At 43.6% G+C, this 17,834-nt stretch overlaps 1 protein-coding gene across 2 annotated transcripts in view; it reads right to left on the bottom strand.

The window, feature by feature from the left end:
• Positions 1–17,834, bottom strand: part of AGPAT5 (1-acylglycerol-3-phosphate O-acyltransferase 5) — a 37,490-nt gene that overhangs the window by 11,775 nt on the left and 7,881 nt on the right. Inside the window, exons 2-6 of one of the 2 annotated variants that reach the window (XM_069973440.1) lie at positions 15,411–15,477; positions 12,582–12,697; positions 9,821–9,910; positions 3,540–3,630; positions 1–83 (exon numbers count right to left, since the gene is read on the bottom strand). The exon at positions 1–83 is cut by the window's left edge and continues 79 nt beyond it. In XM_069973440.1, the coding sequence (XP_069829541.1) occupies positions 1–83; positions 3,540–3,630; positions 9,821–9,910; positions 12,582–12,697; positions 15,411–15,477 (447 nt within the window). The remainder of the gene's footprint in view (positions 84–3,539; positions 3,631–9,820; positions 9,911–12,581; positions 12,698–15,410; positions 15,478–17,834) is intronic. The other variant, XM_069973441.1, reaches the window with a different exon arrangement.

Consider the following 17,834-nt stretch of genomic DNA (forward strand, 5'->3'; position numbering starts at 1 on the left):
ATCCAAGTAGTCCTGCATGGTCTCAATGGCTATGTGAGTCGCCTTAACACGGGGCGTTAGCACATGTGTAAGAACTGGAAGTCCTAGAAGATACAATGCATAATACAATTAGTTATATGGAAACACTACATGGCATATTGATGTGGGTATAAATCTAACCTTGCAGGCCACGCACCCCTATACATGCCGATTGTCTTTCCTGGGATGAACAAACTTTTCAGGTACTACCCATGCCACCCAATTTCCCAGACTTGAACCCAATTGATCATCTCGATCACCATGTTCGCTCTTTGGATCTTCACCCTCCGGCAGCAGTAAGATTTATGGCAGTCACCATGACTCCAGATACCTGCGACAGCCCACCAGGATCTTATAGTCACGGTGCTGGAACCCTACCGATAACAGTGACGGGGATCCTAAGTGCTATTGGAGTGAAGCGGTGGTCGTGTAGGCCAACTGGCCAACCGCAGTTTGTTATGCATAGTGCTGCTACATTTTCAAAGGGGCACTCAGGACCCTCATCTACACGATCAGTCAGGGTCACAGTAGCCGATCCTCAGAAATCACTTAACTAACGCCATAAACTGTAATCTTGGGAAAACCCTGTGGAAAAAAAATAAAAATCCAAAATTGTTTTTCAGTTGACGGAGTTATGTGAGGGCTTGTTTTTTTTTCCCAGGATGAGCTGTAGATTTTGTTGGTCCATTTTTAGTTCACTTTTTTTTTGGAGGTAAGGTTACAAAAATTAGCAATTCTGGCACGTTTGGTTATTTTTTGGTTCCAGTGCCAAGCGAGATAAAATTATAGTTTAGTACAGGTCATTACGAACATGGCGATACATAAAGGTTATGTGTGGTTTTTTTTTCTTTATTATGCGGAGCGATAATCTGCCTGATTCTGCATATTTCTCCGTGTTATAGGAACCTTAAAAAAAAAATTGCTGGATTTCTCCTTTAAGTATTGTATCGCCCCCAAAAAGTGATACAAATCCCCAGTATACACTTACAGTGAATGCTTATATTTTTCCCTGCACTTACTACTGCATCAAGGCTTCACTTCCTGGATAACATGGGGATGTCACTTCCTGGATAACATGGGGATGTCACTTCCTGGATAACATGGGGATGTCACTTCCTGGATAACATGGGGATGTCACTTCCTGGATAACATGGGGATGTCACTTCCTGGATAACATGGTGATGTCACTTCCTGGATAACATGGTGATGTCACTTCCTGGATAACATGGTGATGTCACTTCCTGGATAACATGGTGATGTCACTTCCTGGATAACATGGGGATGTCACGACCGGACTCCCAGAGCTGTAGGGGCTCTGGCTACTGGAGAGGATGATGGCAAGGGGACACAGGGCACTGGAGGGACACTGAACATCCCCCTGTCATCATCCTCTACAGCAGCCACAGCCCGCACAGCTCTGGGAGTCTGGTCGTGACATCACCATGTTATTCGGGAAGTGACATCACCATGTTATTCGGGAAGTGACATCACCATGTTATTCGGGAAGTGAAGCCTTGATGCAGTAGTAAGTGCAGGGAAAAAAGCACTTTATAAGCATTTCCCATAATAAGTGTATATTGGGGATTTGTATAACTTTTCGGGGCAATACAATACATTAATAAAAATTTTCGCCAGACTTCTCCTTTAACCAGAATGAGCAAAGATGACTCAATAAGTCACAACTCATACTAAACCTTTTCTCCTGCTGCGTTTCTGTCCTGTGCGAACCTTCACAGAACGTCTATTGCAATCATTTCATATAGCGCCAACATATATTTTTCAGCACAGACACACATGTAACCATCAAACCTGAGGAGCGGGGGCCCTGCTCGCAAGAGCTTGCAATCTATGAAAGTCGTAACTTAATTCAGGGAGGATAATAGAACTACAATCACACAGGAAAAGGAGGAGGAGAGATGTGTGCAGCTCACTTTTACCTTCAGTCACATACAGAGCTGACAGTATACAGGCATGGGAAAGATGCTTAGAGCTCACTGCACCTAGATATGGAAGCCGGTAATATTAAACAGACACAGGCGTGTTTTTCTTGTAGATGATGACTGAGTTACTAATTTATTACTGTCACTTCGAGGTTAGTTAAGGATAAGTTTGTTTCCTTCCTAGCGGACGCTAAGCCGTAAGATAAACGCTCCGACTTGAAGGCAAATTCCCCGATATACTTTCTATGACCATTCTGCGTGTCTGCCTCTGATAGAACAGTTTTCGGCTGCTTATTTTGGGGCACAATGTACAGTACACGTCTGCTTTGACTCCAATATCCTGTTTTAAATAACTACTTCACATTCCTTAATATAAAAAGGCCCCAGCGCAGAAGTATACCAGAGACCGACAACAATGGTTCTAAGAATGCCTGTGTTCTTCAGCCAAATTGCAAAGTTCTGGAACAACAAAAACTCGCTTGAAATAAGAGAGTCAGTCCTTGGCCACAGAGCCATAAACACTCAGCACGTATATGGTAAGTGTAGGGAGAACGCTGCTGGGGTTTAAATGGTTTACCCAAAATAGACACATTTGTGATGAAGACGTCCAATAAGTTCAGACAGAGATGCAGAGTTTACTCTGTTTTGGTAGGCTAGAGTCCATTTTCAGAAGACAGGTCACTTGGCCATAAAGGACTGTATGCTGTAAGCCAGGGGTCCTCAACTGACAGACCGCTGTCTGAACGCGGACCGCGGAGGTCAGCTGTCCGGACCCCTGCTGCAGCGCAGTATAGCTGTATACTGAGCTGCGCTCTGCACATGAACTATGAGCGCTCGTAACGATCGCTGACCGAGGGGGAGCTATTGGCTTCCTCCCTGTCAGTCACTCTTGTGGCCACAGCGGTCACAAGAGGCCGCACTCTGCCTCTGGTTTCTCGAGTCACTCGAGCGCCGACGCCAGGACAAGAGGAGAGGCGCCTCTAGTGACGGCTGCAGTGCGGCCACAAGAGGGGAAGAGAAGATGAGACGCCGAGACCCAGGTGAGTATAAATGTTTTTTTTTTTTTATGGTATACTATATGGGAGGGGGAGTGCACAAAGGGGCTATATACTACTGGGGGGGCGCACAGGGGGGCTATATAAGGGCCGGTGAGAGAAAAAAAAAATGCCAGTTTTCCCACTAATAAGTAGCAATTCTGTATGTAAATAGTTCAACAACGTTTGTGAAAAGTAACAAAACACGTTTCCTACTGATGTTCAGCTCGGACCTTCACCTGACAATAGACCCCGGTAAGCGGACCTTCACTAAAAGTTATTGAGTACCCCTGCTGTAAGCCTTCAGGTATGCAACGTAAATTATGATCAATTGTTATCAAACTCCCAATGTGTCAGGAATAAAGGGCCACAGTCCTCTATGGTTGGCACGAGGAAAGATGAATCAATGGATTCCACTGGTTCATGGAACATGTTAGCTATAGCAGCTGCATGGTACAAAGAAAGAGATTGGTTATATAATACAACAGCATCTGCTGCCTACCAGATCACACAACCTCCCATGTGAATGGACTTTTAGAATTTTTACCTTCTTTTATAGCAAAATCTTGACTATCCGCAATAACCTTCGGTATATCAGGGTTGTACCGTGTTCCTTCTGGGAAAATCACAAGGTACATCTGTAAAACGCAAAAACAACAAGTAAAACTGATTTTTTTCTTGTGCTTTATAATATTATTGGCAAAACAATAGTCGGTAAAGGGTTTAACAAATATGTATTTCTTAAATAGACATGCAAAAATAAAAATAAATAAAACGTATGATCTTAAAGGGGTACTCTGGCGAAAATCTTTTTCTTTCACATTAACTGGTTTCAGAAATTTAAATAGATTTGTAATTTACTTCTATTTACAATTCTACAGTCTTCCAGTACTTATCAGCTGCTTTTTGCCCTGCAGGAAGTGGTGTATTCTTTCCAGTCTGACAGTGTTCTCTGCTGCCACCTCTGTCCATATCAAGAACTGTCCCAGAGCAGGAGAGGTTTTCTATGGGGATTTGCTACTGCTCTGGACAGTTCCTGACATGGACAGAGGTGGCAGCAGAGAGCACTGTCAGACTGGAAAGAATACACCACTTCCTGCAGGACATACAGCAGCTGGTAAGTACTGGAAGACTGGAGATATTTAAATAAAAGTTACAAATCTATATAATTTTTTATCACCAGTTGATCTGAAAGAAAAAGATTTTCGCCAGAGTGCCCCTTTAAGATACATCTGGTCTAGCACACTGGTAAGCATATTATCTTGTGTGCATTAGAATAGCATTAATGTTGTAAATGCAACATATCGGAGTTAACCACCCAAATATAGGGTCAATATACACAGAAGGAATAGAGAACACATCACAGTGAAATCTGCTCTAGTGGGAAGTGATCTTATAGAGAGACAAGCCGCAGGTGTACAGGTGTATTGCAGTTTATAGATGCAGATCTACACATGTAACCTACTAACATACAGCCCCAGGACACAATATCCTGGCACGTTCCCCAGTGACTTTACCCGGAATAATCTTTGGAGAACGCCGGGTCTTTTCATCTACGGATTTGTCTGCAAATGTTTGTTTAATTTTGAGAACTAGGCCTCTTATATACAAGTCTTGTGAGTATAACAGAAGCTTAGAAGCAGCTAAACTAAGTCCAACTACACTTCACTTGGCGTCTAAGAGCATCTACAATCACCCTGCATTACATACAGACAAATAAGGCCACACTTCATGTAGGAGTTAGGTCTCTAAAAAATACACTCAGCCTGGGTTCACACTACCTTTTTGTAGTCCATTTTATGGAAAAACAAAGTATTTGCATATGTACTAAGAAAATAACATGTAGTTGTTAGTGCTGTGGAATCTGTTGGCGCTATACAGATAAATAATATTTTATTATGTTTAATTTTTATTATAAATTTTATTATTTTTAATTATTATTTTTATTATAGTTGGGATTTAGGATTTTGATATAAAGTTGCATTTTTGCACAAAGGCCACTCCAGCCCGGCATGTAGATACAGTCAACACAATGTGGATCCCTAAGACCTATGCACACTACAGCTATACATGCACATACACAGCTGCCAGACTGTTCTTAGAGCAGAGTGGTGGTCCGTAACCTAGACAATGAGCTGGTAACAATAGGATGAAAAGAGCAGCCTATCAGGAGAGGGCAATGAGTTTGCTAAATGACTATGTGCAAAAATATTTAACTTGGTACAAGTTCAACTATGATATTTGACATTGAATAAAATGTTTGTCACTTTAAAATGTCAATGACCTGACAAAAAAAAACAACTTTTCAGAGACATGTCCAGACATCAGTCCAGGTCTGAGTGTTCATACCCGAACCGATTGGGAGAACGAGGCGGGAGAAGATGTGCTGCAGCACGTCCACTCTCCACTCTGAATTAAAAAAAAAAGTCAAGTTACTAAATGGACGTTGGAATCATCCCCGCCATTGTTCCTTCTACATCACTGTAGTATCCTAACTCAGAAATAGAAAAAAATCTCTACTGCGCTTCCTGGTCGCAGCCACCAGAGCGTGCAATTCCACAGTATTGGAAGAAAACGACCCCCCCACCGATATCGCTGTCGATTTCCAAGGTAAATGACCTGATACTCAATGAGGACCTTACATCCTCCTTGCCGGACACTAACAAGAAGTTCGCTCAGACATGGTCAGCCTGGATGGACTTCAAGGGTTCGCCCGACTATGCTGCTCTTCTCAGAGACTCAGGCTAAGACCGGCTCTCCCAAACTGGTGTGGGGGTGGGCGCTTACTCAGTCCTAGGGTCCGGGGGGAGGCGATTCTTAACCTCATCCTGTGCAACCTGTTAGGGGCCTGGTGTTGTGCTTGGCAGCGTCTATGTGTTGGCCTCCTCCACCATGCCCCCCCCCTTTTTTTCTCTCCTCTTTCTATTTCTCTTTCTCAATGTCCTTTTTCTCTACTTCTATCCTGCTTCAAGTGGTCTCCCTGCGATGCTTAACAGATCGGTGTATTACTTACATCATTTTGTTCAGCCGTTCTCCTAATATGCAGGAGAATAGGATTCTTGCCACACCCCTGCCCCCAGCTGCTGATTGACAGGTGACTGCCTCTACACAGCATGGATAGATAACTGCCAATCAGCAGCTGGTGTGTGGAGTTTCCTGCTTCTAATGAATATCCAGGACTACTGAGCTCATGCACATAATGGAGAGGACTACTTATTGTCCATGTAATTCAGGAGGAGATCTCTGGATCAGCTGCACAGGACGTGCAGGATGTAAGTGATACATCATTCTGTTCAGCTTCTGTCACTAGCTCTCCTGAGATAGGACAGCATAAACCTACTGACAGTCTCTTTAAATTTGTCATATATAAAGCCCTTAGTTTCTGTAACTGCTCCCCATGAGCAAAGATTCCAGTCTATGAAGCCCCAAGCAATCTGATTTACTGAGATACTAATATTAGGGAAAATAAAACAACTGGGATTTATCAAATGTCGTCCAGTGATACATGAAGCCAACAACACCGAGAAATCGCTATGACATCAAGTATAAAAAGTAAAATAATGTGAAGAATTTAGTTACAATCTTCAGGAAAAGTCATGGGAAATGTCATCTGGCACAACGAGTATCAACTATCAAATTTAATGTACATGGCTAAAGATGCGAGAGGAAAATTAAGTAGCATCCAAATTTATTATTGACCAGAAAAACAAAATTGAGAACATGATGTACATCTTATCCGATAGGGTACACCGCCATGTTGGCGTCAGGACACCATCAGATATCACTGAATTACCAAGCAGGTACTTTTCCAACAACATTCTATAGACTCTGTTAAGACCCAAGGGTCCTATTAAACGGCCAATAATTTAAACAAGCGCAGATCGGCAGCATAACTAGTGAAAGATCAGTGTATTACTAAATCATTACGTTGATCCGTTCTCCTAATATGCAGGAGAATAGCATTCTTGCCACACCCCTCCACCCAGCTGCTGATTGACAGTTGACTGCCTATACACAGCATGGATAGGTAACTGCCAATCAGCAGCTGGTGGGCAGAATTTTCTGTTTCTCATGAATATCCAGGACTACTGGGCTCATGCACATAATGGAGAGGACTACTTATTGTGTTTTTGTTATTAATGAGAGGTCCGGTGCATGCCGCTCTGCCAGCTGGTAGGTCCTTCTGCTTCCCGGGGCCGTCCACCACCGTGCCTGCGAGCCGCCACTCTTCTCCCCATCCATATGCCCTGCCGGGAGATCCAGAGAGGACCTTCCGCTGTCCGGTGCCGCTCTCCGCTGTGCGTGCAAGTAGATGCTCTGCTCCCCGTCCAGGACCTCCCGACAGGCAGTAAGGAACTTGTTTGTTGCAAGGGGGGAAATGATAGAATTCCATTCCACTGATCAGATCCTTGACTTTCTTCAGGAAAATGATGGAACGGCTTGGCCACTTCATCATTTCCCAGGATTTAATTAAATCCCTGATTCTATAATTTTACTGCAACATATAAACACACAAAAGTAGGTGGACAGTATGTGTAATAGGGTTATGAAGGGGGAGATTTATCAAACATGGTGTAAAGTGAGACTGGCCCAGTTGCCCCTAGCAACCAATCAGATTCCACCTCTCATTTTTCAAAGAGTCTGTGAGGAATGAAAGGTGGAATCTGATTGGTTGCTAGGGGCAACTGAGCCAGTCTCACTTTACACCATGTTTGATAAATCTCGCCCTTCATAACCCTATTACACTGTGTATATATGGCACACAAGGAACTTATTTTCCTCACAGACCTGCCTGAGCGTCTAAGCCTTACAGCACAAGATCTTGATTGAATTATTCAAAAATAAAACTATTTTTGTGTCATTTCATTTAGAGTTAATATATGCAATGAGAGAGCACATGTTTCTCCACACCGGGGGCATAACAGGGAAATTACAGATGGTCAGGAACATTAGACAGCTGGTAGCAAAGGCGGCTAACAGGGCTTATAATATCCAAGGGAAAGAGAGGATCTGACGGGTTAAAGGGGTAGTCCAGAAACAGCACCCCTCTGGTCTTCCCTTTATACCTGAGATCAAGCACACAAGTTCAGTTCGGCACTCTGGACTCTCCGGTGGTCCACGTAGATAGGAACAAGTCCTGTTTAGACAATAAAAATAAATTTCTCGGCACTCACCAATTATTGATGAGTGCCGAGAAATTTATTTTTATTTCCTTTATACCTGGTCTTGTAGCTCAGTCCTATTGAAGTGACTGCATCAGTCATAATCTTACACATAACCCGAGGACAGGCGTGATGCTGTTTCCTTCAAATCAACTGGTGCCATAGATTTGTAATTTACTTCTATCAAAAAAGAAAATCTCAAGCCTTCCGGTACTTATCAGCTGCTGTATGTCCTGCAGGAAGTGGTGTATTCTTTCCAATCTGAAGAGCAAAAGACGTTTTTCTATGGGGGATTTGCTACTGCTCTGGACGGTTCCTGACATGGACAGAAGTGGCAGCAGAGAGCTCTGTCAGAATGAACAAAATACCAAAATACACCACTTCCTGCAGAGCATACAGCAGCTGGAGGTTGGAGATTTTTTTTTTTAATTACAAATCTCTTACAAATGCAGTAAGCTCCTGAAAGGTCAGAGCACTACAAGACAGTAGCGCAGTCCTCTGGCTATTCGAGAGCTCAGTACATTATAGTGAATTATGATGCAGAGAGTCGCGTTACAGATAAGTGTTCATTCCATGATCTGCAGACCGTTGTACATTTTAAGCCTACCTCTCATTTCAGAACACTTGACATCATAAAGACCATAAAAACTTTGGCCAAGACCCCCACTGACTGGGGAGAAGCACTAGTCTGAATGCCATCTCTCTCAGCTGTTGTGCCTATAGAGCCTGTACACACCAGGGAGAAACAGCGCTTCTCCATGTTCCTTCTACTGATCAGTCAGGGTCTTAAAGGGGTAGTCCGGAGGAAAAATAAATAAATCAACTGGTGTCAGAACGTTATACAGGAGTTGTAAAAAAATGAACTATTGAAAAAAACAAAAACAAAAAAACTAAAACCTCAAGCGCTTATCAGCTGCTGTATACCCTGCAGGAAGTAGAGTTTTCATTCCAGTCTGACATGGTGCTCTCTGCTGCCACCTCTGTCCATGTCAGGAACTGTCCAGAGCAGGAGAGGTTATCTATGGGGATTTGCTACTGCTCTGGACAGTTCCTGACATGGACAGAGGTGGCAGCAGAGAGACTGGAAATATTACATCACTTCCTGCAGGACATACAGCAGCCGATAAGTACTGGAAGACTGGATGTCCTGCAGGAAGTAGTGTATTCTTTCTAGTCTGACAGTGCTCTCTGCTGCCACCTCTGTCCATGCCAGGAACTGTCCAGAGCAGCAGCAAATTCCAATAGAAAATCTCTCGTGCTCTGGACAGTTGCTGACATGGACAGAGGTGGCAGCAGAGAGCACTGTGTCAAACTGGAGAGAATAAACCACTTCTTGCAGGGCATACATCAGCTGATAAGTACTGGAAGGATTGAGATTTTTAAACAGAAGTTATTTACGAATCAATGGCACGGGTGTCAAACATGCTTTGGCTGTTCAGGCATGATGGGAATCGTATTTTTTGCAACAGCTGGAGGGGTGAAAGTCTGACCGCCAAGCTCTATGACACTTGCATGCTGATGACATTATCAGTACGCGGCTTCTATGTACAGTAGGATACTTTCTGGTAACTGGAAGTTAAGGTTTATAGCAAAAGGGAAGTATGTGCAACAATGAATTATACAAAATCCATCAACCAAACAGACTATATTCCACATAGGAACTTACTGGAGTCTCTGCCTTCATCTGGGACTGCAGCTTGTTTTTCATCCTCGTCTCATTAAACTTGGCACTTCTCTTCACATAAATCCCCCCGTGCTGTCAGGAAGGACGGCTGCATTAATAACGGTAGATGGGAACATAAAGCACACCCTATTTCACACAACCACAAGGAGTTTCACAGGCTATTAATTCACCGACTTCTTGTAAATCCCATTGAAATATATGTACAACCGACCTACTAGGCTGCTTATAAATCTGTGTGACTGTGGTGAGGAGCGGTGTGCCCTGATGCTCCATGCAAACTTTGTAGGAGTTATAGAAATGTGTGGGATTTATGACGGCTCTAGGTAAGTTTTCTTACATACATAAGTCAGCTGAATCTAGCACAAAAAATTGCAAATTATTCCTTCTTGCACCAGCTATGCAGGTTTAAAGGGAAACTCCGGCAAAAAAAAAAATCTCTTTAAAATCTATTTAAAAATCTCAAGTCTTCCCATACTTATCAGCGGATGTATGTGCTGCAGGAAGTGGTGTATTCTTTCCAGTTTCACACAGTGCTCTCTGCTGCCACCTCTGTCCATGTCATGAACTGTCCAGAGCTGTAGCAAAACCCCATAGAAAACCTCTCCTGCTCTGGACAGTTCCTGACATGGACAGAGGTGGCAGCAGAGAGCACTGTGTCAGACTGAAGAGAATACACCACTTCCTGCAGGATATACAGCAGCCGATAAGTACTGGAAGACTGGAGATTTTTTAAATGGATGCAGATAACAAATAAATATAACTATCTAAACCAGATGATTCAAAAGAAAAAAGGTTTTCGTCGGAGTACCCCTGTAATGGGAGGGTGTGGCCTCTAATAACCTGGCTGATTTTCTATAAGTCACTCCAGAAAGTGCCAGAAGGTATGTCAGAAATCTATTCCAACACATAGCTGGAGAAGATTTCTACGTCTGGCACACAGGCAGTGCACGACCACGTCAACCCTTTGAGTTCATTGGTGCACCCTGCCTTAAAGTGTAAGAGTCATTTTAAAAAAACTCAGCAAAAATCAATAGTACAAATGATAAGAAACTCTGTAATAGGTTTTATTAGGCAAAAGAGTTTTCTTCTGTACCAACTAGGCAGTTATCCCACCTGCCCCCCTTCCCTTTCCTTTTCTGTTGCTGAGAAGCAAAGTGAAGACTGGTTTGCTGTGTCCAATATAACCTATGAAGGGGGGAGGGGGATGAGTGAGCAAGGAGAGGAGAGAACCAGCCTGTGCAGTTTGCAGTATAGGAGCCAGCACAGCACAACATCTCACAATCTTACCTCACCAAGTTCCCAGACCAGCACTGAGCAGTCTGACATGTGACTCCAGGATTTTATGTGGATCATCAGTCTACAAATGGCAGTGCTGGTTCTGTCCTGTTCAGTCAACCTCCTCGGACCCTCAATAGGTTAAAACTGACTAAGCAAAGGCTTTTCTTCCCCCCCCCTCCATAGGTTATATTGGACACAGCAATCCTGTCTTTACTTTGCTTCTCTGCAACAGAGAAGTGAACGGGAATGGGGGGGGACAGCCTTGTCAGTACAGAAGGAAGCTCTTTTACTATGGCTTCTGTAGTGTCACACCAATATATTTAGGTATATAGTCACATCAATATTTCTTTCTGCAACAGCATCAATGCCAGATCAGTCATAAAAGATACTAACAGTGCCTGACAGACCCCTTTAACTTTAATGGAATTCATTAAGTTTCCTTAATGTTGTCAACTAGAGATGGGCGATATAACAGTACAAATGAAGCAAATCGCTATGTTAGATCGGCAATCCGGCTGCCTTTGAAGTTTGTGTCGCTTCGTCCTAGGTTCCCGGAAAAGCTGGATAGAAGAGAAGCTGGGAGAAGTTTCCAGGACTGGATCCAGCTTTTGGAGTGGAGTGGTACGGACTTAGGGCCCTATTCCACAGTAACGATAATCATCCCCATTCGGCCGATTATCGCTCTGTGAAATAGAGAGAACTATCAGCCGATGATCGTGTCATCAGCTGATCGTTCATTTAGGGCCAGACCTAAAATCATCGTTCCCCCACCGCGCATCGCTACGGTTGAATAGCGGGCGACTGACGATTTGAGAAGCAGCACCATACTTTACCTGTCAGGTCTTCTCCTCCGCTCCATCTTACTCCCCGGGTCCCGCGCGCTCTAGCTTCAGAATGGCCTGTCAGCTGAGGGAGCGCTCAGCCAATCACAGGCCGGGACCCGGGACTGTGAGCTGACAGGCCATTCTGAAGGCAGAGCGCGCCGGACCCGGGGAGGAAGACGGATCGGAGGAGAAGACCTGACAGGTAATGTATGATGCTGCAAGGACATCGGTAACGATGTCCCTGCAGCCCTCGCTCAACGATCAGGCCGTGGAATAGGCCCAGTGAACGAGCGGCGATATAGCAGATCTGCGCTCGTTTACATCGTTGATCGGGCCCTTCTCGGCCCGTGGAATAGGACCCTTAAAAAGCTGCAGGCTAATAAGCAGATTGCCGAATGTAGCAATTCGCTTCTATTGTACGGTTACATCGCCCAATCTTTATTGTCAACATTTTATCAGACAATCTTGCTGCATACAACTAATATAACAACCTATGAGGATGTAAACTCTGCCTAAAATGTGACTGCACATATTATGGCCTTTGTTCCAGTTATTAAAACCTACTTTCGTTTTTACGGGTTCTGGCTAAATTTGGATTCTTCTCTACTTCCACATAAAGACTTGTTTACAACTTCTATTACCTGGTAAAAATACAAGCCGTAAAGAGGAAGAAACTTTAGGCCGTCTTTCAGAACATATCGGACGTGGCCCAGTGCATTTTGCTGTATCGCCATCATGTTTGCAACGATCCAGTCAACTGTCAAAAAGACAAGAGAAAGTTGTGTATTATTGCACAGCCATTACTATATCCTGCATACAATCTGTCTGCTGTCAGCGCTTCCTTCTCACTCAGCTGCTGACGGCTTTCTCTTAGGGTATGTTCAAATTGAGAAAAACAGGCACAAATTCTAAGTAGACTCCACGCAGAATTTTGCCTGCTTCACTGTGTCAAATGTTATGTATAGGGCGCCTTCGCTCAAAGAATTGACATGTCAATTCTTTGAGCGGAGGCAAGCGCGATTCCCAGCGGAGGCAGGCGCTCACGGAGAGATCGGTCTTGCTGAGGTTACCACTCCCCATAGACAACCAACACAGGAACATTCCACCATACTGAGCGTTTATGTGTATGGGGAAGATGGGAGAGAACTGTGATTGTGTACCCCCCCACCTTTGGGATCCGTTCACACTTCAGAATTTGCACAGAATTTCAAGCGGGGTCCGCTGCTTGAAATTCTGTGAAAATTCCATAGTGTGAAAGGACCTTTAGTGATGAGCAGATAAGTGAGAGGGGAGGTGGGGTTGCGAACACAGAAAAATAAAAAAATAATAATAAATAATCGTTCTGTGTGATTGCAGGCAACGTTCGAAAAATCGTTCAAGTGTCGTTGATTGTTGACTTAAGATTTTAACCTAAAATTATCGTTAATCGTTCGCTGTAATTCCATATTCGTTCGCTCAAGTTCCGCATTTGTTCACTAACCGTTTAGTGTAATTGCACATTGTTCATTGTTTTGCTGGAATCAGAAGGAATAAACGATCACAGTAACGATCGTAACTAACGACCATCATTCTCTGTAATATGGTGAAAGATTTCAGGTTAACTATAAACAATCTCGTTTGCGATCATTTATCGTTAAAAAAATCCTTTGTGTAATAGGACCCTAAGGGTGGGTTCACACTACGGAATTCTTGCGGATAATGTCCGGAATTCCGCTGTCTGTCCACACGCACGGCCACGCGCCTTTGTCGGTTCCATAGACACCATTCTATGTCACTTCTTTCGGCGGATAGCGGAATACGGCGGCCCATAGAATGGTGTCTATGGAGCCGTCGGAAAGGCGCGTGGCCATGCGTGTGGACAGACAGCGGAATTTCGGACATTATCTGCGAGAATTCCTCAGTATGAACCCACCCTAAGAACTACTACAATTTCTTATATTTGCTTGTACTATTGACTTCTGAAAAGCTACTCTGCCCTTCTATTACTTTTATCTTCGGACAGATATCTGGTAATCCCAGGCACGTTCAGCTCTAACTACGGTACATTTACCAACCACATCTGGTGGAAGTTTATTTCAGGCATCTACTTGAATATTTTCTCACGTTGCTTCTAATCTTTGCCTCAACTAACCTTAGATCGTGTCCTCTTGTTCTTGTGTTCAAAACCCTCGCTCCTGAACCTCCTTTCTGAAGGCAAAGAAACATCCCATCTATGTTGACCTTGATGTTGCAGCTGTAACATGGTTGCTAATATATGTCCGTCTAAAGATGGGTTGTCGACATATGTACATGCGCACGTACTGGCATAGGATTGATTGATTTTAATGGTAATTTCCAGAACATATTTGTGTATTTAAGTTGGAGTTCTGGAAAACACAGGTATACGTTCTGAAAATGGATCTGACTGGTCAATGGTTGAATACATCCAGGCTGGAAAAATCAACAATGACCATGACAGTACATGCACCGACTTTAATGTTTTTTTTTTTTCTTCTTTTTAATTAAGGGGAATCTGTCAGCTGCAATTCACATTCCAAACAGCTGACACTGGTAAAAGCTGTTAGGATAAGGAGACACCTGGAACCTTTCATTTACCCAGCTGTGCTTCCAAAACGGCTTCTATTGCATACAATGAAGAGGCGTTCTCGACCTCCTAAAGTGCACCTGTCCGTAATACCTCCTTAGTTCCCCCTCCCATACTTCAGCCTACTTAGGACCTAGGGTACTATTACACGGAACGATAATCGGCCCTATCCGGCCGATTATGGTTCCGTGTAATAAACACAGCGATCAGCCGATGAGCGTTGTTATCGGCTGATCGTTTATATAGGTTCTGACCTATGATCATCGGGCGCCGACCGCACATCGCTACGTTTAATAGCGGTGCATGGCCGACGCTGACTATATGAAAAGAGGAATACATACCTATCCATGCTGCAGGGCTCCTCTTCCTCTGTACTTCTCCCCGGGTCCCGCGCGCTCCAGCTTTACAGCAGCTTGTGTCAGCTGACAGGCTGACCGGCCACGGCGGTCCCGGCCTGTGATTGGCCGAGCGGCCTGGAGCGGAGACAAGCCACTCTGAAGCTGGAGGGCGCGGGACCCGGGGAGAAGTACAGAGGAAGAGGAGCCCTGCAACCTGGATAGGTATGTATGCAGTTTAAACAAGGGCTGCAAGGACATCGGTAACAATGTCCCTGCAGCCCTCGTTAAACGATTATTGGGCCGTGTAACAGGCCCACTAAGCGAGCGCCGATCTATGGGAAAGCCTCTATGACTACAATACGTTATAAGTGAATCTATCCTTAAAGTATAAATATTACGAGAAAATAAGAAAATACCAATAGTGTACAATATAGTGAGTGCCATATTAAACACTCCAGACATCTCATTGTGACAGACTGCCAAAGTGTATGTGCAACATGCTGTTATATCGTAATGTGAACACAACCGTACCGCTATCATATACCGACCTGTACATTGATGATTCGATACATACAGAATGTTCTCCTTCTTTGGCAACTCTCCATAAATTACTACCTGACAAAAAAAACACAAACAAAACAAAACAAAACAGATTTTAGTATATGGACATTATACTGAGCTAAAAGCAGTCATGAATAGAATATGAAAAGGCGCTGCACCAGTACAACAATATACCAGTACAACAATATACCAGTACAACAATGCACCAGTACAACAATGCACCAGTACAACAATATACCAGTACAACAATATACCAGTACAACAATATACCAGTACAACAATATACCAGTACAACAATATACCAGTACAACAATATACCAGTACAACAATATACCAGTATAACAATATACCAGTATAACAATATACCAGTATAACAATATACCAGTTATAACAATATACCAGTATAACATGGACACAAAGGAGAATACATCCCACTTCTCAGTAAAGGCAGGCAGGGGAAGATACGGAAATCTCCTGACTGACCACATAAATCATTCTCACACTTCTCATGTCATTCTGTGGATATTTTATATTTCTAAATAAAAATTTGAGTACTCCGGCAATTTTCTTTCAAATAAACTAATGTCAGGAAGTGAGATTTTTAAATAAAAGTAAATTAAAATATAAAGTCCTTATCTCCAGTACTTATCAGCTTCTTTATGTTCTGCAGAAAGTGGTGTATTCTTTCCAGTCTGACACAGTGCTCTCTGCTGCCACCTCTGTCCATGTCAGGAACTGTGCAGAGCAGCAGCAAATCCCCATAGAAAACCTCTCCTGCTCTGGACAGTTCCTGACATGGACAGAGGTGGCAGCATTGGGAGACTTGAGATTTTTCAATAAAAGTAAATTACAAATCTTTATAACTTTCTGACACCAGCTTGCTTTTAAAGAGAAAAATAAATTGCTGGAGTACCCCTTTACAGACTGATGCTTGGTCACCAAATACACATACAAGGTACAGCTAAGAAATGAATCAGACAACCCCAGAGCGATCAGCTCATCTCCCCATTTTCTGCTTTTAGCTGATTTTGCCAAGTGAACCCATGATCAGTCAGGCCTTACTCTTGCACAATGTATGACATGGATGAAAATAGACACAAGGGCAGCAGTCCCTCCAACAGACCTGGATATGGACAGAGGGTATGATAATCATGAGACAACCTCTTATTCTATGATATTATTTCTATGCATTTTATTGCAGTTCAGAGACCAGAGAACAGCAGTGCGTATAACACACACATTAAACCCTTTGTGCCCTGATTGTCCCCTGTGGCTGTATCTAATAGTCACTCCTGTCCCCTGTGGCTGTATCTAATAGTCACTCCTGTCCCCTATGACTGCATCTAATAGTCACTCCTGTCCCCTATGACTGCATCTAATAGTCACTCCTGTCCCCTATGACTGCATCTAATAGTCACTCCTGTCCCCTATGACTGCATCTAATAGTCACTCCTGTCCCCTATGACTGCATCTAATAGTGACTCCTGTCCCCTATGACTGCATCTAATAGTCACTCCTGTCCCCTATGACTGCATCTAATAGTCACTCCTGTCCCCTATGACTGTATCTAATAGTAACTCCTGTCCCTTGAGGCTGTTAACTGCATTCTTGCCCCCTGTTGCCAATTCAAAGACACATGGTCTCCTAGAGGAATTAGAAGACACAGAGGACTGACAACTTCTCAAAGGTTTTAGCACAAACACCGCACTTTTTTTTTTTTTTTTTTTTAGTTCAGGGCACCTTCTTTATCTTTATTAAAAAGAGCCTACTCTGTCATCACAGCGCAGCGCATATCCATACGGTTCCTCCGCTCTCAGCATCATATCAGAGATGCTGCAGTGTGGGGAAAGACTCCAGTACAGGCCTTCCACATCCACGCGAAACACGGAATGTGGGAATACTGCCTTAAAGAGACTCTCTCAGTAGGATTAGCTAACCCTATCCAAGGCTAGCATATACTAATGACAGAGAAGCTGAACAGAATGATGTATCACTTACATTGTTCTGTGCCGCTGATCCAGAGATCTCCTCCTGAATAACATGGACAATAAGTAGTCCTCTCCATTATGTGCATGAGCCCAGTAGTCCTGGATATTCATGAGAAGCAGAAAACTCCGCCCACTAGCTGCGGATTGGCAGTTATCTATCCATGCTGGGTTTAGGTAGTACGCTGTCAATCAGCAGCTGGAGGGCGGGGGAGGGGTGTGGCAAGAATCCTATTCTACTGCATATTAGGAGAACGGCTGAACAGAAAGATGTAAGTAATACACATCTGTTCCGCCTTTCTGTCACTAGTTCATGTTGCCCTCATTTAGGGTATGTTCACACTGAGTAAAAGCGGAATCGATGCCTCATGAGCAGAGCCGGGATTCAGAGTCCACGGCAGAGGCTTTGTGCGGAATTCTGCCTGT

Source organism: Dendropsophus ebraccatus, chromosome 6 (assembly GCF_027789765.1).
Source record: "Dendropsophus ebraccatus isolate aDenEbr1 chromosome 6, aDenEbr1.pat, whole genome shotgun sequence".
NCBI classification, from domain to species: Eukaryota; Metazoa; Chordata; class Amphibia; order Anura; family Hylidae; genus Dendropsophus; species Dendropsophus ebraccatus.